Raw genomic sequence first — 23,029 nt, 5'->3', positions numbered from 1 at the left:
GTGATGCCCATATGACAAACTCAGTCTCATAAACCCGGTCAGACACAAGAGTAGCAAAATGTCTCTTTATTGAAACATGGAATTGTTCCTAACACCCCAGCCTGCCTCCGCAGCGCCTCTGCAGCCAACTCTACAAGCATCCCCTCAGCCCCTCCAGGCCTAGCTCGCACCCCCACCTGCCGGAGGGCTGCCCCTGCCTAGGCTCTGGGCCCACCCGCACCGCTGCTCAGGGCACCACTGCCCAGGTGCCCTTCACAGAGCTTGGGCTGCAGGCTGTGATGAATTCCCAGGGCTGGAGCAAGAGAAGGTATCCTCTAGGAATGTGGCAGCCCTCCTGACTGGGAGCCTTCTCAGGTCTTGGGGCCAGTGGCTTTTTAATTTCCTGGAGAAAGAGGACGGAAGTAAAGCCTCCGGGACCCTACTGCTTTCCCACTGCTGCCTCTGCCCCCATCGGAAGTACCCAGCTGCCACACATCCTAGGACTTGACTCGTCTCCTCAGTCTCCTTCTGCCTCGCCCTGCCCTCCTTTCTTCCCCTGACCCCTGAGTCCTATTATTTTTAGTTTCAGATTTTTAGTGCAGGATCTTCCTCTCCTCCCTTCTCTCCTGGGCCCAGCTGCATTCCTCATACACCACCACCAAGCTCCCTCCTCTGTCCCCCACCAGGCCCCAGACCTGTCCTTTCCAGCTGATCTTCACTCCATGTCACGTGTGGCTGCCTACCCCACAGCAGCATCTCTGCCTGCCACCCCAGTTCTTTTCACGTAGTCTTCTGGCCTCCTGATGTATTTCCTAAGCCTTTTCTCAACTCCTCCCTGGCCCTTCCAGTTCATTCTCCCCACCCTGAGACACTCCCTGACTCCTAACCCCGGTCTCTCCAAGGCTTCTCTTTGCCTTATCCTTTCCTCACCCACCTCCTCCTATAGCAACTTCTCTTTCCCCTATAGGCCAGGCCCTTGGCCTCCTCTTCCTGCCAGCTTCCTTACTATCCTTGAAGGCTAGAAGAACCGCTGCTAGGTCGATGGTTGGTCCAATTCCAAGTCATGCTCGGGCTCAGCCTCCTGCTCCTGATCCTGCTCCTCCTTCATCCTCTGACGGATCTCATCGGCCTCAGCCCGCTCCTCCTCCTCGAAGAAGTCCTTGTCCAGGCGTTCGAGGTGTGCCATCTGCACCAGGGCCTCCTGGCGGTAGTCGTTCTCATCTGTACATGGGTTGTCCAGCAGCACCAAAGCTCGAAGCTTGGGCAGGTCCCGAAGCTTGGCTAGCTCCCCCAGGTCAGTCACCATGTTGCCCCTGCAGGTGCGGACAGGAGGGACTCACTGGGGAATAATGGGCTTTGGAACCCAGCTGCCAGGTATGAGCCCTCTGGGGGAATCTCCCACTGGGCTCCGGTTTCCCTGGAAACACTGCCTCTGTGGACTGGCCTGCCAAGCATTGCCAGATTTGCTGCAGAGGTGCTGTCCAGCCCTACTTCCTGCTTCTGCTCTTCATGGAATCCCTGAGTGCTATGTCTATTCTGTAACATATCGTATTCATCCTTTTGGAGCAGCAAAGCTAGGTCACAACCCTGTTGTAGTTGGGGAGAAGGGGGTAAATCTCCCTTGCAGGGACAGCCTTCTGTGTCAATCACACCTAATCCAAGGTTAGACAGGAGGCCCCAGGCCAGTGGAGAAGGAACTGGGATCTAAGGTCATGGAGGAGGGTGCTATGTTGGTGCTCCCCACAGGAAGGAACCTGGAGCTTGGGATGGATTGGGGTTTCCCTGCCTGAAGAACAAGCTTCATTTCCTAATGTGCCTCCCTGTACAGCACTCTGTTTATTTTCATGTTCTTGCCTCATGCCTTTATGAAACCAGGTTTAAATGTTTCAGCATTATCTCAGTGGAGGTGTTGAACCTCACACAGTGTTTCTCACTGGGAGTGCTACATGCGCTTTGTGCTGGACCGACCTGTACATTGAAGGAAAGTTAGCATCTTTGGTCCCAGAGCCACGTCCCGGTCATCGAGACAACCCCTCCCCTCTATACTTACTTCTAAACAACCCCAGTTAACAGCCACTGAGGAGGGTCTATCTTCCCGTCTAGACCATTAACAGGAAAATAGCACCCTCACCCCTCACCCTACCAGACCAATGTGGCAGAGCTCATCAGCAAGAGATTGCTCCAGGAGTCAGGGCAGGAAGTGGGGCTTCAAGGTGCCCCTGTCCCTACTTGGAGATTCTCTTCCCATTGGCAGCCTAGAGGATTTGGCCTTGTTGACTAAGAAGGCAGCTTCTTTACATTTTTGCTTAAAGAAACACACATAAAATCCTCCAGCCAGCAAGAGATGCTGAAGGAAAATTTCCCATGATCCCCAGTGCCTTTCTATCTAGAGATTTTCTTTCAAATACTCTTCTCTCTCAAATCTGAGCACATCTTGTGTTTTATGTCAGTAAGTGTTTTATATCATCCCTTACAGGTGGGGCTCAGGACAAGAGAGGCAGGAAATGGGAAGGGGAATTGGGGTCCAGGAGATGGAGAAGGGCAGTGGAAACATATGGGATAAGGCCAAGAAAAGAGAGTTGGAGCCAGACTGAGAGTCCCTTGAGAACAGGGACCATCTCTGATTCCTTTAGATGTTCCCGAAACACAGCACAAGGCCTGGCACATAGCACATCCTCCATAACTGTGCAGTGAACAAATAAGGATTCAGGGGTCTCAGGCTATAAAGGTCTCAGTGTTGCAATTAGGACTGAATGTAAAGGAAAGGAAGGGGAAGGATCAGGATGGAAGATGAGGTGAGAATCTGGGAGTGGGCTAGGAGTGGGGGATCGGGGCCAGGGGGGAACACAGGGTCGAAAGCTGCTCCTGGTCAGGGTAGGAGCAAGGTGGGGCCTGGTGGAGATACATACCTCAGGTTGAGGTACTGCAGTGACTTCATTTCCTTGGAGAAGCCACTCAGAGTTTCAATCTGGTTGTCTCGAAGATGCAAGGTAGTGAGATTGCTAAGGTTCTCCAAGCCTTCCACCTTCTTCAGCAAGTTCTGGGCCTAGACTCCAGGATACAGTCGATAGATTGGGAAAGGGGAGCAGGGGTAGGGAAGGAAGAGAAGTCAGAAAGAGATGCAGCAAAAGAGGAAATCTAAGAAGGAGGGAGGGAGGGGTGCAGGAGGGGAGTGAAGTGGGTAGAGATTGGTGTAGAGAGTAAAGAAGTCCAGGAGAGGCTGCCAGGCCAGAGAGTGGTCAGCAGTAACCCCCTACCGCTCATCCCCCTGAAGCCACCTCTAATTAAGGAGGAGATGCTTCGACCCACCCCCAGGTCCAAGAGCCCCCACTGCTCCACTGAGGAGAAATGGCTTCAGCACCATTCTGGAATGAAGCAGCTCAGGAGTCTAAAAGGCCAAACATTTAAGTGGCCTCCTCAGCCTGAGGTCTGTACCTCAGTTATGGCACACTATGCTGCTATCTGTATCAAAGTAAATCGTCTCTGCGTTATCCACGCCTTATGTATTAGCCCTGCTAGGTGGTAAGCACCTTATCTGTTTTAACTCTGCATCCCCACAGCACCTGGCACCAGGTAGGGCTCAACAAGTGATACCAACTATCACTATGATGATGGAGTTAGTAGCTGAGCTACTAGAAGCCAGGCATCCTGGCCCCAGGACAGTGCCCTCTTTCCTGCAACAACCACCCTCTCACCCTGTGAGTTACCAGGAAGAGGTTCTTCAGCTTAGGAAGGTTGATTCCCAGGGTGCTGTCCAACAGGTTCCCCCGAAGCTCCAGTGTATGCAGGCTGATCAGCTTTTGGGGGTCCAGACCTGTCACCATGCGGATGCGGTTTCCTGAGGAGCAGGAGGGTGTCAAGAGCTCAAAGGGCCACTCTGAACGTTCAGCACTACAGCCTGGACTTTGGCATCATCCTCTCCCTTTAATGCTACGTGGGTATGAGGAGGGACAGCTCCAGATTAACGCTTCCAGGGCCCTGGGGCAAGTGGTCTGGTAGTCAAGGGCCTGATGGACCTGTGCACCTAAGCCTTTGAGGAGTGAATGAAGAGTGCCCAGCAATCCACATGGCTACCTCTCACTCCTCCATCAAGTCTTTGCTCAAACGTCAGCTTCTCAGTGATGCTTGTCCTGACCAACCTGTTTGAAATTGCCCACTGTGCCCCCTCACTCCCTTTACCTTGATCTATTTTTTCCAGAGCATATATCTCCTTTTAATATACTACATAAATTGACTTATTTATTGTCTTCATTGATAACTGTCTGTCTCCCCCAACTAGAATGTAAGCTACACGAGAATAGGGATTTTCTTTGTTTTGTTCACTGTTCTATCTCCAGCACATAGAACTGTCATAATGAGTTATAATGAGTGTCTGTCTGAATGAGTGAATGAATGAATGCAGATTGCTATGTGGCACAGCCAAAGATCACACTGCGCACTTCTGTTGGCCCAGGCTAGGAAGGAAAGAATCTTGTGTAGCCATCCTAAGGCCCCACCTTTGAGATCCAGGCTGCCCAGACGAGGATGAGAGATGCCCTCAGTGTCAGTGATCTGGTTATGGGCAAAACTGGCAATCTGCAGGTAGGGCAGCTCGTTCAGCTGGGCGCTCCGCAGCCGGTTGCCATCAGCCTTGAGCCAGAGCAGGTGTGTGAGGTAATTGAGTGGGTACAAGTCTGTCAGGTGGTTCTCAGAAACATCCACATAGCGCAGATGGATGTAGGAACGCAGCAAGTAGATGTCTGTCAGATCTCTAGGAGGTGGCAGAGGCCAGGGTTAGGGTTAAGAATCCAGCAAGGACGGGTAGAGATGCTAAATCAGGGGCAATATGGAGATGACTTATAGTGGGGAGAAGAATAGGTGACAGATGGGCAGGGTGAGGAGCGGGAAGAGAGGTAGGTGGGTTCTTAGCAATGGACAGGGACCTTGTGTCTGTGGATGGCTGAGAACCAATACCCTGAAGGACAAGAGTGGGAGTCCAGCAGGTATCCCCCCACATACCCTCACAGCCTCCAGTTCCCAGGCCAGCTGTGACATAGCGAGTCACAGGGCTCCTGAAAAGTAAATTCTATCCTTCCCTCCTCACTGGCCCAGGAGGAAAGAGATCCAAACTCTCAGCCAAAACACCCAGGAATGAGAGTGAAAAAGGAGATTGGGCCCTAGATCCTCAGTCCTCTTCTGGTCCCCCATAAACGCACCTCTCTTTAAGCTCCAGCTTGACATAAGCATGAGCCAGTCCACTGCCTGTCTTACAGAGCAGAGAAAGCCCTTCCTTCATCATGTCCTCCGTGAGGGGGCTGGGCATCCACTGCAGGAGGAAGTGTGATCAGGCATCCCTTTCCAGCCCATCCCCATGCCTTAGCCCTAGGACCCCTCTGTTCCCATGTGCTCACTTCCTCAGGGAGTTCTTCCCCCTCCTTCCTGTAGTCCTCCCACTCCTCTGTCTCCTTCTCATCATCTTCCTTTTCCAGATCATCCGGGTCTGGTTCAAAGTCTTCCAGATCATCTTCATCTGACATCTTTCTTCCCTGCTGAGGGCTCTGGAATCAGATCAAGCAAGGTCCTTGTCCTGAGAAAGAAGGGTCTCCTCAGCGTCTTCCAACCCTCGGCTCCCTGACCTCGGTTGACCGGGTGCCCCTCCCATCCCCCCATCACCCCTGACCTCTTCCTAACTATGCTTCTTTCCTCCTTGCCGTGAACATCTCTTTTTGACTCCCAACTTCTTCATACTTCCCACCAAGGACCCCTGTCTCTTCAGGATGCCTTCCCAGACTCCTGACACCTTTCCTGCTCTTCACAGTGGTGGCTCCTACTCTCCTCCAGCAGCTCGGTGGTCTCCCTGCTTTCTAGACTCTTCTCTCCCCAGTTCTTCTCACCTCTTCTTTAAACCACCTTCTCCTCAAATCTCTCCTACTGATCCTTCCCCTCCACTCCCCTTCCGTCCTTAACCCCTGCTCCCCTCGTTTCTTCTAACTCTCCCACCCTGCTTAGCCCCATTTCCCATCTCCTCTGGGACACCAGCCTGACACAGTCTCCAACCCTCCCACCCAATCCTTCGCACAGGGGCGCAGACCCTGGTTCTGCTCCACTAGAAGCCGTTTCGGAGAGGGTCTTGGCCTGGAGAGGGAGATTGTTTTGAAAGAGCCGCAAGGGGTGAGGAGGCGTTGCGTACTGCTGTTATGGCAACCGAGGGGGTGGGCGGGGCACTTGGCTTCCGCAGTGGCAACCGTTGAGAGAAGGGCCGCGAATAACTGAACTGAAAATCCGCCCCGGAGCCAGTGGGTCAGCAGTTGCCTGGTTACGAGCTCAATTTCCTAATTCCAAGAACCCGGATGAGACTCAATAATTGGCAGAGGGCATAGAATAATGGGCGGGGCTTAGAAGGGTGCAGAGAGAGGAGGTGGGGCTAGCCATTACGTCACTCGAGACCTTAATTGGACCGGACATCCTCAATGCAAAAGTATTGTGAATTTAAAAGAAACTCATCCCCTGAAGCAAAAAGGGGGAAAGAGGAGCAAGAAATACCAAGGCAAGTGGTCTGGTTCCACCACCACCCAGGTCCCACCCTTTAGTTATTTTCAGGTAGACCTTTGGCAGGTGGCTTGACGGAGTGGAAGGAGCCCAGGCCCAGAGAATCTTGAGACCTGGGTTGGAGTCTTAGCAGATCTGCGGTTTACTACCAATTTACCCAAGCTTCACCCTGTCGTCTGTAAAATAGGCTTAACTATACCAACTGACAGGGATCGAGTATGAGTCCAATCTCTGCTAAAGCGCTGTAAAGATGGCTAAACCCAGTTTAGGAGCATTTCACTCCTCACACCCTCGACTAGTTTGATCAAACCTTTAGGGGATAGTAAGGGAGAAAATCCAACCTGTGTCTACCAAAATAGTCCTCATCCAACAGTGTTATACAAATAATCAACAAGAACGGATACAGCCACACCCGGGCAATCAGGCCTGTGTGACTTGTTGAAGGAAACAAAAAAGAGAAAGGTTGAGATGCAACAAACATTTCTGGAGAGCTTGTGCCAGACATTGTGTGAGATGCCTTTACAAGGAATATTTAATCTCCACACCTGTCCTGTGAGACAGATATTTGAAAGAAGAGGAAACTAAGGCTCAGGGAGGTTAATATTTATGACACAATTCCTGCCTGGGGAAAGGGGGATATTACCAATCTTGTAGAATCTAATACAAATAAAACAATTTAGCCAACAAGGCAAGATATCAAGTAATTGCTAAATGGTGCATTACAGGCTGTCTATAATATGCAAAGTGGTCTGATGGAAGATGTGGGCCGGAAATCAGGAAATACCTCCTGCCCTGTCCAGCTTGGGTAATATAGTTAATAGACAAATCTGTTCACTTGATGTCATGGAACTAGCAGACGCCAGGTTAGAGACACCAAGTTCAAAACCCACTCTACCATTGAACAGCTGTGTGTGCCTCAGCAGGTTATATAATTTTACAAGGTTTAATTTTCACATCTTGTGAAATGGGGTTAGAAATGTCCACCTCAAAGGATTGTTAGAAGGTTAAAAGAGACAATGTGGGTAAATTACCTTGCACTTAGTTGACCCTCAGTAAATGTCCCTGCCCCTCTCCATCCCTTGCTTCAGTACTGGGTTGTTGTGAGGAATAAGAAAGGGTGTGTATGGTTCGGATCCCTGGTGCGGACATGGCACCGCTTGGCAAAAGCCATACTGTGGTAGGCATCCCATGTATAAAGTAAAGGAAGATGGGCATGGATGTTAGCTCAGGGCCAGTCTTCCTCAGCAAAAAGAGGAGGATTGGCTGTAGTTAGCTCAGGGCTAATCTTCCTCAAAAAAAAAAAAAGGTATGTATGAAAGCACTCGGAAGGGCTAGAAGTGCTATGCAAATGAGAGTAGTTGTATTGTTGGAATGCAGAGAAAGGAAAAACCCACGTAGTTTGATGTAGTCAAGAGAAAGAACGTGGTTTTCCTTGGCCCAGAAGAAAGAACACATTAGGTGGGAAGAAAAGATGTGACATAAAGATTAGGGAGGTATCAGTTAGCTTACTTTTGTTAAGCACTTACTCTGTGCCAGGCTGTATGTGGTGGGCACTCAAGGACATTAAACACAGTCCCTTCAGGGGGCTTACAGTCCAGTGACAAAGTAAACAAGTAATTCCATATAATGAGACAGATATTATAACAATGATACCTAATACTTACAGAGCTTTTACTAAGTGCCAGGGGATAATTTGATAGTACCTGATATCATATCTTGAGGGCAGAGATTCCAGACAGAAGAAGCACCTTTGGTAAGGCCTGGAGGGGAAAGAGCTCAGCACCTGTGTGAGGTCGGCAGGTGGTTCTGCTGGCTGGAACAGTGCTGCGCTCAGGGGGATGAGGGAGGAGCAGCAGACAGGGCTGGACCAACTAAGGAATCTGGACTTCATCCTGAAAGCTGTGAGGAGCCAGTGGAGGTTTTATTTTGTGTTTCATTGACAAGGACGGAACCTACACCATGTAATGAGAGCTAGATACTTCATGTCCTCTTTGATGACATCCTTTCCCCAGTGGCTGGTCTAGATAGAATCTCCTTTGATTATAAAAATAATATTTAATTAAACTAAAAATGCAAATAATAGATGTATATAGAGGAACATAAAAGTCCATGATCTCCCTCAGCACCACTCTCATTTATTAATAAAGACATAAATTTTTAAAAAAGAGAAATAGTATCAATCATACATACTGTTCATCAACTGGATTATTTTCACTTAATAATATGTCTTGGACATCTTTCATATCACTAAACATAAATCTACCTCTTTTCAATAGTTCTCTAGTCTTCCATTATATGGATATATGGTAATTTTTTAACTGTTCCCTATTGATGGATATTAACTTTTTAAAAAAATTGCCGGGGCCGGCCTGTGGCACAGTGGTTAAAGAGCGCACGTTCCGCTTTGGCGGCCCGGGGTTCCCCGGTTCAGATCCCGGGTGTGGACATGGCACAGCTTGGCAAAAGCCATGCTGTGGCAGGCATCCCACGTATAAAGTAGAGGAAGATGGGTGTGGATGTTAGCTCAGGGCCAGTCTTCTCAGCAAAAAGAGGGAGGATTGGCAGTAGTTAGCTCAGGGCTAATCTTCCTCAAAAAAAAAAATTGTCAACATTATAAACAATGCTCCATAAAAATCCTCATAGATAAATCTTTACTCTGCTGCATGTGTACTTATACATGTAGCAGTACTTCTCAAATTTTAATGTGCATAGCAATTGCCTGAGGATCTCATTAAAATGTAGATTCTGAGCCAGCCCTGATGGCCTAGTGGTTAAAGTTCTTTGTGCTCTGCTTCTGTGGCCCGGGTTTGGTTCCTGGGCATGGAACTACACCACTCATCTGTCAGTAGCCATGCTGTGGTGATGGCTCACAAAGAAAAACTAGAAGGGGGCCAGCCCAGTGGTGCAGGGGTTAAATTTGCACATTCTACTTTGGTGGCCTGGGGTTCACTGGTTCGGACCGTGGGTGCAGACCTATGCACTGCTTGGCAAACTATGCTGTGGCGAGTGTCTCACATATAAAGTAGAGGAAGATCGGCACAGATGTTAGCTCAGGGCCAGTCTTCCTCAGCAAAAAAAAGAGGAGGATTAGTGGCAAACGTTAGCTAAGGGCTAAGCTTCCTCCAAAAAGAAAAAAGAGAAGAAATAGAAGGACCCACAACTAGAATATACAACTATGTACTGGGGCTTTGGGGAGGGGAAAAAAGAAGTAGATTCTGACCCCTCAACTGATGCCAATGCTCTGGTCCACAGACCACACTTTGAGTAAAATGGTTCTGTGAGATACATTCTTAGGAGGTGCAGTTTCTGGTTCAAAGGGTATGTACCTAACTTTGCTAATCTTAATAGGTTGAAAAATGGATTGGTCATTATTATTTTAAATTTTCTTTTCTGAGGAAGATTAGCCCTGAGCTAACATCTATGCTAGTCCTCTACTTTGTGGGTTGCCACCACAGTATGGCTGATGAGTGGTGTAGGTCTGCACCTGGGATCAGAACCCGCCAACCTGGGCCGCCGAAGCAGAGCGTGCCGAACTTAACCACTACGCCACAGGGCCGGACCCTAACTTGCATTTTTTGATTGTTTGTGAGATTGTTTCTTTTTATATGTCCATGTGTTTGAATTTATTTTACCAAATGCCTTTTCCTATCTTTTTTCACGTTTCTGCCGTGTCATTGTTTTTCATTGATTCGTAGAAGCTCTTTATGATTTGGATGTTAACTGGCAGAGACTGCCAGTTGCCTACCTAATATTCATTCTTCCCTTCTTCCTTACTAACACAACTGTTTTTAAACAGTTTTATTAACATATAGTTCACATACCATAAAATTCACCCATTTAAAATGTACAGTTCAGTGGCTTTTCGTAGACTCAGAATTGTGCACCCATCACCACAATCAATTTTAGAACATTCTCCTTACCCTAAAAAGAAACCCTGTACCCCTTAACCATCACATCCCAATCCCCCCTCCATCCCTGCCCCTCGCAACCACTAATCTACTTTGTGTCTCTATAGATTTGCTTATTTTGTACATTTTATATAAATGAAATCACGCACCATGTTGTCTTTTGTGACTGGCATCTTTCACTTAGCATTGCGTTTTCAAGGTTCATCCATGTTGTAGCATGTATCAATACTTCACCCCTTTTAATTGCTGAACAACATTCTGTTGTTTGGTTTACACCACATTTTATTTTATTTCTTCATTCATCAGTTGATGGACATTTGGGTTGTTCCCATTTTTGTCTATTATGAATAATGCTGCTATGAACATTCATGTACAAATTTTTGTGTGGCTGTGTGTTTTCCTTTCTCTTGGTTATATATGCAATGAGTATAAATATAAAAATAATACTCTAGGGGCTGGCCTGGTGGCACAGCGGTTAAGTTCGCACATTCCGCTTCTCGGCAGCGCGGGGTTTGCCGATTCGGATCCTGGGTGCGGACATGGCACTGCTTGGCAAAAGCCATGCTGTGGCAGGCGTCCCACGTATAAAGTAAAGGAAGATGGGCACGGATGTTAGCTCAGGGCCAGTCTTCCTCAGCAAAAAGAGGAGGATTGGCAGCAGTTAGCTCAGGGCTAATCTTCCTCAAATAAATAAATAAAATAATACTCTTAGTATCAAAATATAGGATTCTGTGTTGTAATGAATGGATTCCAAAGGAGGATGTGATTCTTTGCCACATGGAGATTTCATTCTAAAATATTTACAGTATTAATACATTCATTCATTTATTCAACTATATATATTGAGTTCCTACTGTGTAACAGGCACTTGCTAGGGAGCCTAAAAGAAAATATAAGCAAATTCCCAGAAGGAAACTATTTTCACTTGAAAAATTTATTACAAATAGAACCTGACCTCAGATATTTCAACTTAGTTTATTGGCAATTTTTTCCTTACAAGTGAAACTGTAAGGAGTGGAATTGCTGGGTCTTATGGTAACTATTTCACTTTTTGAGAAACTGCCAAACTGTTTTCCAAAGTTGCTGCACCATGTTACATTTCCACCAACAGTGTTTGAGGGTTCTAATTTCTCCACATCCTGGCAAACATTTATTCTTATCTGTGTTTTTGATTATAGCCATCCTAGTGGATGTGAAGTGGTATTTCATTGTGGTTTTGATTGTATTTCCCTGATGGCTAAAGATGGTGAGCATCTTTTTATGTGTTCATTGGCCATTTGTATATCTTCTTAGGAGAACTATCTATTCAGACTCTTTGCTTATTTTTTAATTGGGTTGTTTGTCTTCTCATTATTGAGGTAACTAACAGAACTTTTATATTATTGGGGTAGCTTGTGCCCAGCTAAAAAATATTTCTCAACCTCCATTGCTGATAGGTCAGTGACATATTAGTGAAAGTCATTGGGTGAAACTTCTAGAAAGTCCATTTTTCCTCCTCCTCTTCCACTTACTTCCTGTCTAAAACAGAACTGTGATGGCTGGAGTTCCAGCAATGACATGGGACCAGAAGATGACCCAGAGAATATAAGTAAGCCACATGCTAAGATGCCAGAACAAAAGTGGAGAGCAGCCTTTAATACTGAAAATATCATGAAGCTGTGTGCCAATCCTGAACTGCCTACCTCCAGATTTTCTTTTTTTTTTTTTGAGGAAGATTAGCCCTGAGCTAACATCTGCCGCCAATCCTCCTCTTTTTGCTACAGAAGACTGGCCCTGAGCTAACATCTGTGCCCATCTTCCTCTATATGTGGGACGCCTACCACAGCATGGCTTGACAAGTGGTGCCATGTCCGCACCCGGGATCTGAACCAGCGAACCCCGGGCCGCAGAAGCAGAATGTGGGAACTTAAGCGCTGCGCCACCGGGCCAGCCCCTATGGGCATTTTTTTTTTCTTTTTTCTTTTTGAGGAAGATTAGCCCTGAGCTAACTACTGCCAGTCCTCCTCTTTTTGCTGAGGAAGCCTGGCCCTGAGCTAACATCCGTGCCCATCTTCCTCTACTTTTATGTGGGACGCCTACCACAGCATGGCATGCCAAGCAATGCCATGTCCAAACTGCTGAGATGTGGAACGTGCGAACTTAACCACTGCACCACCAGGCCAGCCCCAATGGGCATATTTTAAAATCACCACATAGATACGTTAACTTTTTGTCTTTTATACACCCTGAAAATATTTTCCTAGTTTCTCTTTTCACTTTGTTCATGAAGTGTCAACTTAAAGAAATTTGACACTTGCATGTAGTCCAAACTGTGAGTCTCTTCCATAAGGCTTTGAATTATGTCTAGTTTAGAAAGCCTTTCTCACCCCTAAGGTTATGAAAATATTCTGTTATATATTCTTCTAGTATTTAAAATTTTTTTTAGGGGCCGGCCTGGTGGCATAGCAGTTAAGTGCGCTTGTTCCGCTTCTCGGGGGCCCAGGGTTCGCCGGTTTGGATCCCAGGTGCGGACATGGCACTGCTTGGCAAAAGCCATGCTGTGGTAGGCATACCACATGTAAAGTAGAGGAAGATGGGCACGGATATTAGCTCAGGGCCAGTCTTCCTTAGCAAAAAAAGAGGAGGACTGGCAGTAGTTAACTCAGGGTTAATCTTCCTCAAAAAAAAAAAGAATTAAAAAAAATTTTTTAGTTTTTAATTCATCTGGAATAATTTTTGTGTATAGTGTGAGGTAGGGATCTAACATTTTGCCAAAAGGGGAGCCACTTTCCTCAGTACCGTTTCTTGATTCATCCCATCCTTCCCTACTGATTTGAAATGTCATCTTTATCATATTTTTTTCATTATTTTCCATTGATCTATATATACCTGGCTACTTCTGCTCTAGTACCACACTGTCATAACTATTGATATTTCGATATATGTCATGTATCCTGCTACCTTATTAGTTCTAAGAATAGACAGTCTATCTATTGGATAGAGAGAAGTGGATAGACATATACATACATATATCTATACTGTGTATGATTCACTGAAGGTGGAAGAATCTTGAAGCAGAAAGATTAGGAAGCTGAGGATGATAAGGGCCTGGAGTAAGGAGGTGGGATGGAGAGGAAAGTTCAACAATACTCAGAAATTGAATGGACATAGAGTATAAGGAAGAGGAATATATCCAAGGTTTGGCTGAATCTAGGGCTCCTGGGAAAACAGCATTGGCACTGAAAGGAAGAGAGAAGTTTGAACTTAAAACTGCAAAAGATGCTCAGTTTCTCTGGGACTTACGGAGATTGCAATGGTAGTGGACCATACACATGGAGATGTCCATTAGACCACTGGAGACAGGGAGCTAGAGCTGAGCCTCAAGGCTGGCTGATCTTTCGGCTCCACAATGTCTTCCAGGACTGCAGTCTGCAGTAGCGGCTTCTCCTATGGCTGAGTCTTCCCATTGTCATGTGATGGTTGCAGGTAACAATCAGGGGACCTAAGTGAAACCATTCGCATTCAGCCAAGAGAGTTCCTTCCTGCTGCTTTCTCATAAGAGCAAGAACCTTCTTTTCCAGAAGCCCCAGTTATCCCTGGATTTATTTTTATGTGAACAAATAAATGTCCTTATGAAATTTCCTTTACTATCATTTGGTCAGAGTTTCTGTGACTCAATGGAAAGCATCTTGCTACACCTCTCCTTGCAAATCATTGACACTCAGAAGACTTTCTTTGTAGCTCTACCAGCCATAGTTTGCAGCACTTCAATAAAACGAGTGTGTGTGTGTGTGTGTGTGTGTGTGTACGTGTGTTTCCCATATTTCACATTCAAATTCTACTCTAATGACTAAGGAACATCTGCATCTGTGATGTGTTGGTAACACAAGCTCTTCAGGGAGAACAAAAAGCCCTAACTTTTAGCATTTGCTGATTTCTCTGGTCTAACTACTCCCACCTTAGCTGATTTCAAGAGAGTAACTCATAATGTGGTGTTTCCACCACATAGATACAGTAGAAGTAAATACCTTCGTGAGCATAAATAATGGTAAAATTGTTATGGGCTAAACTGTGTCCTCTGCCAAACTCATATTTTAAAGCCCTAACCCCCAGTACCTCAGAATGTGACTATATTTGGAGATAGAGCCTTTAAAGAGATAATTAAGTTAAAACGAGCCCATTAGGGTGGGCCTGAAACCAATCTGACTCATGTGAGTATAAGAAGAGGAAATTTGTACAGAACGGTGCATGTGCACAGAGAAAAAGACCTGTCTGAGGACACAATAAGAAGGCAGCCATCTGCAAGCTAAGGACAGAGGCCTCAGAAGAAACCAAACCTACTGTCACCTTGCTCTTGGACTTCTTGCCTCTAGAATTGTGAGAAAATAAATTTCTGTTGTTCAAACTACCTAGTATTTTGTTATGGCAGTCCTAGCAAACTAATACAAAAATGTAATAAAATAATTACAAGGTGATGAGTTTGGAGTACTTTTTAACCTTTGTTTTTAATTTATTTAAATTATGTTATACAATTTTATTTTCAGTAATGGCTGTGTTTAACAACCGGCTCACAGAATTCATGAAAAATTAACAGTCAGCTCTCCCAAGTCTGTAGGAGCCAGCTCCAGCACAGCAGTGCATATCCCATGGGTCCCAAATTTCTATTTCCAACCGAGAACTCTTTTCTCACTCCCAGGCTTATACAGCTAACCTCCTATTTCTCTGTTTATATGGCTCCTGGACATCTCCCACTTAACATATCCAAAACCAAATTCTGTACCTTTTCCCCTAACCCTGCTTTGCCTTAGTGCTCCCTATATCACCATTCACATGTTCAAACCAGAAGCCCCGGTTCTCCTTGTCATTTTTTCTCCCTCAGTGACACGTTTTCTCACTGGCCCCCCATGAATCTAGCACCATATGTGATCTGTTCTACCTCCAAATATATCTTGAATCTATCTACTTCTCTCTTTCTTCTGTGACTCCTCTGTGGCCCAAACTACTATCATCGCTCTCTGGAACCTCCTCAGTAGTCTTCCTGATTCCACTCTTTCTCTCATCCAGCCATCTTCCATGAAGCAGCCATGGTAAGTTTTTTCAACCGTAGAGAGAACCCTCTATTTAGACCCCCTCAGGCTTTTCCCATTGATCTTAGGATAAAATGCTTACTCATCACCATGGCCTCTAAGCAAAGCCCAGCGAGGTCTGATGTGACCTTTGCTAGTGGGCTGGAGCCACGCAGCCTTCTTTTCAGTTCCTCCTACCACCAAGCTCTCTCCTTCTTCGGGGCTTTCACTTCTACAGGCACGCGTCACTTAACGAGGAGGCTAGTTCTGAGAAACGTGTCCCTAGGCAGTTTTGTGGTTGTGCAAACATCATAGAGTGTGCTTACACAAACCTAGATGGTATAGCCAACTACACACCTACGCTATATGGTACTCATCTTTTGGGACCACTGTCATACGTGCAGTCCACCGTTGGCCGAAGTAGTTATGCGCGCATGACTCGACTCTTTTTTTCTGTGCAGAACTCTAACTCCTGCCTATCCTCTAGGCCTCGGCTTAAATGGGACCTCCTCAGAAAGGCCTTTCCTGACCTCTCATCTAAATAGGATCCCCTCTTACAGTTCCCTTTTTCCTTGTAGCCGTAAACACAATTTGTCTTTGCATATGGATTTGTGGATCATCAAGTTTCTTCCCTTCTAGACTTCCTCAAGGACTTCTATTTTGGCTTCTTCCAGCTCCAACAGACCTTGAGTTTCAATCTGCCTCCTACTGCCTGGCACAGTGCATGCCACATAGTAATTGCTCAATAAATACTTTCTGAATGAATACTAAATGTGGTTTTTAAAAGTAATCAGGACACCTTCCCCCAGTCTGGATTTGCTCTTATAGATAAAATGCCCTGGGGCCGGCCCAGGCGGTGGCCCAGCGGTTAAGTTTGCAAGTTCTGCTTTGGCAGCACAGGGTTCCAAGGTTGGGATATCCCCCCCCAACCCCCCAGGACCTACACACTACTTATTAAGCCACGTTGTGGGAGGCGTCCCACATATAAAGTAAAAGATGGGCATGGATATTAGCTCAGGGCCAGTCTTCTGTAGCAAAAAGAGGATTGGCGGCAGATGTTAGCTCAGGGCTAATCTTCCAACAAAAAAGAAAAATGCCCTTACCTAGACCCCCCCACTTTGAGGATCACTGATGAGGGGTGAACAAAGGACAAGCCAGGGAGATAGCCACAGTCAGGATTCACTACAAGAAAGTAGAAGCCCTGAAGGATATAAAGGTGGAAGGAAAACTAGAAAAAGTTGTGCCAGTGTTTTAAAAATCAGCAAGGATGAACAAAAGCGTATTGGATTTGGCAAGTGAAGACTTTTGATGACTGACTAATCTGGGCGAGGCTGGCAGGGTTCGAGAGAGAGTGGTCATGGTACTAGGCGTGCTCCTTTATACTGCAGTTTCTAACATAACCTGGCTGTCTCCCACTTCCCGCCTCCCTCCTCCAGGGGGAACGAAAAGATTCCCTGCTTTGGAGGGTCCCTAGACATCACTACCCTGATAGTGGGAAGAAGGCGAGAGAGATGGGGAAGGAAGGAAAATTTTCTGAGTGATGGAGGAAACGTAATCAAACTCGGGGTGTAAGCCTCCACAAGATTTGCAGAAGCACCAGTCCCTTCCACTCCGCTCAGCAGCCGGCTTAGAGGTCCCGAGCGCCGGCGCCCTCCCAGCGTGGGCTTTCAGCTTCAGGCCCTCGCTTCCGCCCTGGGGCCTTTGTTGCGGCACAGAACGTTCGAGACGCGAACGCCAGCGCCGGCCGGAGGCTGGCGAGCCGAGAGCTGCGGTGCAGGGGCGGATCCGGGCTGCGGGCTCCTGCCTCGGTCGCCGCTGGCGGGTGGAGCAGCCGGGGAAGACACCCCGGGAGCCAGCCGGCCGCCAGGCCGCCGGGAGGCGCGCGAGCCCCTGGCCGCCGCCAGCCCCGCCGCGCGCCCGCTCACGTGAGCGCGCACGTGCCACCGCCCTCGTGAGTCGGCGCCCCGCCCCCGCGGGCCCTGCCGCGGTTACGTAACGGCCCCGGGCGGCGGCGGCATGCGCCGCGCGTCTCGCTCAGCCTGTCGTTCTGTCTGCAGTCGCCATTTTGTCCCCGCCCTGGCTGGTGCCGAGTGGCTTTTAGGTTTTGAGGGCCGATGCTGCCTCTTACCAGCTTTGAGTTTTGGGCAAGTGGTTTCACCTTTCCAAACCTCAGTTTATGAATCTGTAAAAATGAGGATTAAATGAAAGACGACGGAGTTTCATCATAGACTTGATACCGGTCCTGATAGCAGTTCCCCTACATAAACACCGCATATATGGGGTTAAAGCCAAAGGCACCCATCCCCTTTCCCTGCTTACTCCCTGGCTTCCTGGCACTGTACTCCACCATCCAACAGGGAGGCAGACAACCAAGGACAGCCGCCTGTGGATTCCCTTATTCCACCATCCTCCTCCCTGCCAGCAGCCTCACAAGGCCGAACGCAGGCTGGTGGGAAGGTGCCAACCAGCAAGGCCACAGGCTCCCCCTCCCTGCAAGCTGCCACATTCCTCACGACCTTTAAAACCCCCTGCCTCCCATCTTGCTGGGAGAGGAGACGAATTTGAGGGCTCACTCTCATCTTCTGGCTGACATCACCAGAAATAAAAACTTTTTCCTTTCCATTAGCCTGGTGTTCCAGTTTTATTTGGCCCCTCTTGTGTGTCTGGTAAAGAACCTATGTTTGTATCCAGTAACAGACACTTAACATGAATGGGACCATGCTCAGGTTAAATAGGGCAGAAGGTCGCCACCCACCATTCCACACGAGTGTGAGATGGGATGCTCTCTTGGCCCAGTTCTGGGCCTCTCAGTGTGTATTTTGTGAGGCTGACTGCAATTCTAGTGTTTTGCTTTTTAAAGTAGATTAGAGTGTTTTAAGATGCCTCTTTTCCATATAATATGACCCATCTGAAGGCAATCCAACCATTTCATTTGGCACCCAACCAAAGAAACAGCAATCCCTTGCCATGCTGGAAGAAAAACCAGCTTACGTCTGGAGGGGTGTCATGTCCAGCTCCAATGCGGACATAAATATGACCTCAAGAAATCCACATGTGCAGTCAAGATTCAACGAATTTGTGAAGCCAGGTCACCAAGTCCTGCTATAATTGCTACACTGACAGCAAAGTACCTGTGGTAAATCTTTAATGAAGGCTGAAAGGGCACTAAACTTATAACTGGCAGAAATGAACCAGAAATATGTGCCTAACAACAGCAATACATGGCAAAAAAGGAAAATGAAAAGCTCTTGGTCTCAAGTCACAGTTCAAACCTCCTGCCAGAGAAGGCAGCCTTTGAATGGAAGGATTTCAAAACCAGCCAGGGATGGCATAACAGTTTTAGAAACCACTTCAACCTCAAAAATGTGCAAACTGTTGGGGAGGCAGTATTTGTGGAGGAATAGGCAGCAGAACCCACTCAGAGCTACTAAAAAGAATTATTGGCCAAAGGGCTATCTACCAGAATATAATGAGGCTTGTGTTTTCGGGGGGGAAAAGGCCCAACTGCTTTTATATTTCCAAACTAGAAACAAAAGGCCCTGGTTTGAAAGCAACTGATGACCTCGTGACCACCTCTCTCTCCTTCTCTCGTGGTGGCAGTGTAGTTCTGTGTTTAATAAAGCCAGATGTATTCTACAGGGATACAAATCCCAGTGCACTAAAAAAATCTGCTTGAACTCTAACAATCAAGTACAAAGTCCTGGGTGACTGCAGCACCTTTCCTGACTTGGGTTTACAGTTCTACATTCTAGAAGTCAAGTAGGATCTCAAAGAGAAAGGCCTTGGCTTTAGTGTTGCTGATCACAGACAGCAGTACCACTCTGAAGTACCACACACTTCATGAGCGTGCTCATGAAGACATCGAAGTCTTCCTCCCCCCAACATCACCCCTATCCTTCACTCTGCTGATCCAAGCATGATTTGCTGTTTCAAAGCCATGTACATGAGGCTGAGAGTCCTCTTTTGACTCCCAGAGCCATTAATGCTGACCCTGATCTTAATGTGGTAATGAGCTGGAAATTCTTCAGTATTGCCAGTTGCATCATTTATATTAAACAGGCATGGAAACAATCAAGCCTAAAACAGTCCATGCATGTTTGGAAGAATATGTTTATGATTTTAAGGATCTTGTATTGACAAAGAAGTGAAACTCACTGTTCAAGTGGCCTAGCAAGTGGATCATATCAGCTTTGTGGAAGAAACTTAAGAACTTCTTGAGAGCCACAGAGAAATACTAATAAAAAGCTCAAGGAACTGATAAAATCATCCCCAGAAGACAATGATATGATGAACAGGAAGAGAAGACCAGTTCAAATCTTCATAAATATGTTGAAGTGTTCCATGCTGCAAAATACCTAAATGATTTAACTTCTGAATAAATTCCTCTATGGATAGAAACCTGAAAATTACATGTGGTTAAATCTATGCATTGTAATTCCTTATAACCCAGCAATTCTGCACATAAGTATGTACCCAAGAAAAATGAGTGCCTAGGTCCACTGAAAGACTTGTACAATACTGTACAAGAGAGTACTGCCTTCTCTATAATAGCTAAAAACTGGAAACAACTCAAATGTCCATCAACAGTAGAAGGGATAAATTGTAGTATATCCATACAATGGAACACTGTAAAACAATGAAAATAATGAGCTACTGTTTCATGCAACAACATGGATGACTCTCACAGACATAATGTTGAGAAAAATAAGTCAGACACAAAAGAATATATACTATATGGTTTCATTTATATGAAATTGAAGGAGAGGCAAAGCTAATCTATACATATAGGGTCAAATAGGAATTACCTTGAGAGGTGTAGTGTCAGGGAAAGGGCAAGAAGGAGCCTTCTGGGATGCTGGAAATGTTCTTAATCTTGATCTTTTCTGGTGGTGGTCACACAGCATGTGTAAAAACATGTAAATATTTTTGTAATATGTAAAACTCGTTGAGCAATTTAAGATTAATATACTTTATATATGTTAATCTCAATTAAAAAGTAAAAAGTTAAAATTACTTGTAGCATTATGAACATTTCAGCTCCCATCAACAAACGTTTGAGCAGTTCAAGATTCAGTGGCAACAATTTGTGAATACCACGTTTTAAACGAGCTATAGCTGAGCAGGTGCGGTCAGCTTCTCAAGCCGAACTAGAGTTGGCCATGGCTTATGCTTGCTCTCTGTCCCCTAAGCCTCATCCACTTGGTTACCACACAGGTCCTGCACTAACAATCATCATAGGGCACTATTCACAGTCATAATGTCATTATTTTTGTTGTCACACTGGCAAGACTATCCAGGCTGGGTGGATGACAAGTGCTCAGGTTAACATCTTTTTAATATACTTTCTTCTTTCTCTTTAACTAAAATATGATAAAATTTTATTCTGTACGTCATTGTATATATACTGCCACATACTGTATTTTACACAAAACTAATATATGCTGTACCTAATAGAGGGGAGAAGAAGGGATTTTCAAGGGTATTTTTGAGTATGAGACATAATTGTCGCCTTACCTCTCCACCTCTCTATTCCCGAAAAATATGAAGCTTGTAGCACAGTGGCTGACACACAGAAAGCGCCAGTTCAGCCTGGACTCCCACCTCCCACAACCCACAAGTGCTCTCTCACCAAAGTTGCTGATGACAAAAAAAGTTTTGTCTGAGTAACCGAATTTGAATTTTCTGCTGCACTGTATCCTCATTCGACACACACTCTCCAGGTCCCCTCATTGATTCTCATAGTTCAACTCCTGACTACAGGCTGACACACCTCCCAAATTTCTATCTCCAGCCCAGGCCTCTGGCTTCCGCTCCAGACCTGCCGTTTTCAAGTGTGTTCTGGATGATTCCATCTGGTTGTTGCTCAGGTACCTCGAAAAACATGTCCTAAGATGAACTCATCATCTCTCTCTCCCACCATCCTGCCCTGCCCCCAACTGCCCTTCCTTCTGTCATCTCCATCTTCATTAGTGGCACCACCTTCCAACAAAGTCTTCCAAGTCTTCCTTATTCTCTTTCCTTTCGCTGCCTCAGCATCTAATCAGTCACGAAATCTCACAGTTCCATCAGTGTTTCTTGAATTCTTTTCATCCTTATTTCTACTGCCCCGTTTCAGGCTCTTGCATTTGTCACCTGGGCTGCTGGAACTGGTCTCCTTGCTTCCAGTCCTATTTCCCTCGAAACCTCCTCTACATGGCTGCCAGGGTGTTTTTTCTAAAATGAGTATCTGACCATGTTCCTCTCCTCCTTTTATGTATGTGGCTCCCCATTACTGGCCTGTCCTACAGGATACATGCATTCCTTAACTGGCCTGCAAGGCCTCCTAATCTGGCACTGACTGCTCTAGGCTTGTCTCTCCTGCTTCCTTTCCTGCTGCAGCAACCTGAAGTCTTTGAACTTCCCCAACCCACCTACTGCTTCTGGCTTTGTTCATGCTGACCCCTTTGTCTGGACTGCCTTCCACATGCAGCAACCCGAACCCAACCCCCATGCTGCAGAACCACTTCTCAAGCCAACCACTTCCTAGTCATTCTTTAAGATTCAGCCCAGTGTCATCTCCTCCAGGATACTGTTCTTTCCTAACTGCTTGATCCCCGATTAGAAGTCCCATCCTTTTTACTCCCATAATACCTTCTTTATATCTCCATAATTTCATCTACTACGTGATAAACTGTTTTATAAATGTTCTTGTAACCTCTTTGAGGATTCAATACTTAATCTTCAGTGCTTAACACAAATGATTAAATTTGAACCACAAACCGTCTAAGTGCTTTACATATATATAACCTCACGGAATCCTCACTACACCCTATGCAGTAGATACCAATAGCATCTCCGTTTTACAGAGGAAGAAACAGGCATGGGGAGCTTCAGTAATTTGCCCACGGTCACGTGCATACTGGACTTCAGGTATTCAGATCCAGTCAGCCTGGCCCCACAGCTTGCATCCTTCACCACTATATCATATCGCCTCTCTAGAGAGTGGGCACTTAGTAAATGTTAGGTACACAATAATAGCTATGCTTTGTGAGTGTGTACTATGTACCAGGCTCCATGCTAAGTGCTTTACCTGAATTATTTCAACTCCACAACAACCCAATGAGGTAAGTACCATCATTATTCCCATTTTACATATGGGAAAACAGGTTTAGAGAAGTTTGGCAACCTCCCCAAGGTCACACAGCTAATTAGTGGCGTAGCTTCACTCACAACCAAGGTCTTAACCACTGCACTGCCCAATGAGACCACAGCTCAGGAATGGATTGACATCCAGGATGAAGACTAGAACACAGAGACCTATGACACCTAGGCTCAGAGCCCAGAGTTCGGAACCTCAGAGATACAAGAGACTGACTCGAAACTGGGCCAGAAAGAGACTAGCCCAGAAACAGCGACCCAGAATCACAGGGACATGCAGGCGACCTCCCGGCCTGGGAAGCCAACAGATGTCAACACAATGGAAGCCCGTCCTGGACCCCATGGCCCTTATCTCTAGGGGCTCAGGAGTTGGTTGCCCAGGCTGCTCAAAGGTCTTGACGATGGAGAACAGACTTACAGGGATCCCAAAGC

The 23,029-nt window shown here is 46.4% G+C and overlaps 1 protein-coding gene across 4 annotated transcripts; it reads right to left on the bottom strand.

Annotated features, from left to right (window-relative positions):
- Positions 1–39: 39 nt before the first annotated feature.
- LRRC23 (leucine rich repeat containing 23) lies at positions 40–6,185 on the bottom strand. 4 transcript variants are annotated; one of them, XM_014866535.3, is made up of 8 exons: positions 6,050–6,185; positions 5,370–5,545; positions 5,175–5,284; positions 4,476–4,729; positions 3,687–3,817; positions 2,889–3,025; positions 986–1,292; positions 40–382 (listed from the first exon to the last, which is right to left on the bottom strand). In XM_014866535.3, exons 2-7 carry the CDS (start codon positions 5,493–5,495, stop codon positions 1,013–1,015), a joined length of 1,038 nt encoding a protein of 345 aa, XP_014722021.1. In that variant the 5' UTR covers positions 5,496–5,545; positions 6,050–6,185; the 3' UTR covers positions 40–382; positions 986–1,012. The 4 variants fall into 4 exon arrangements, 3 of the variants coding, with proteins under 3 accessions (XP_014722021.1, XP_070351299.1, XP_070351300.1); XM_070495198.1 differs by having other exon boundaries at positions 5,370–5,516; positions 6,050–6,176; XM_070495199.1 differs by having other exon boundaries at positions 6,038–6,058.
- Between the last annotated feature and the right edge of the window lie 16,844 nt (positions 6,186–23,029).

This window comes from Equus asinus, chromosome 22 (assembly GCF_041296235.1).
Source record: "Equus asinus isolate D_3611 breed Donkey chromosome 22, EquAss-T2T_v2, whole genome shotgun sequence".
NCBI classification, from domain to species: Eukaryota; Metazoa; Chordata; class Mammalia; order Perissodactyla; family Equidae; genus Equus; species Equus asinus.
The sequence above is the reverse complement of the archived record's forward strand: the minus strand, read 5'-3'. Positions and strand labels throughout refer to the sequence as shown.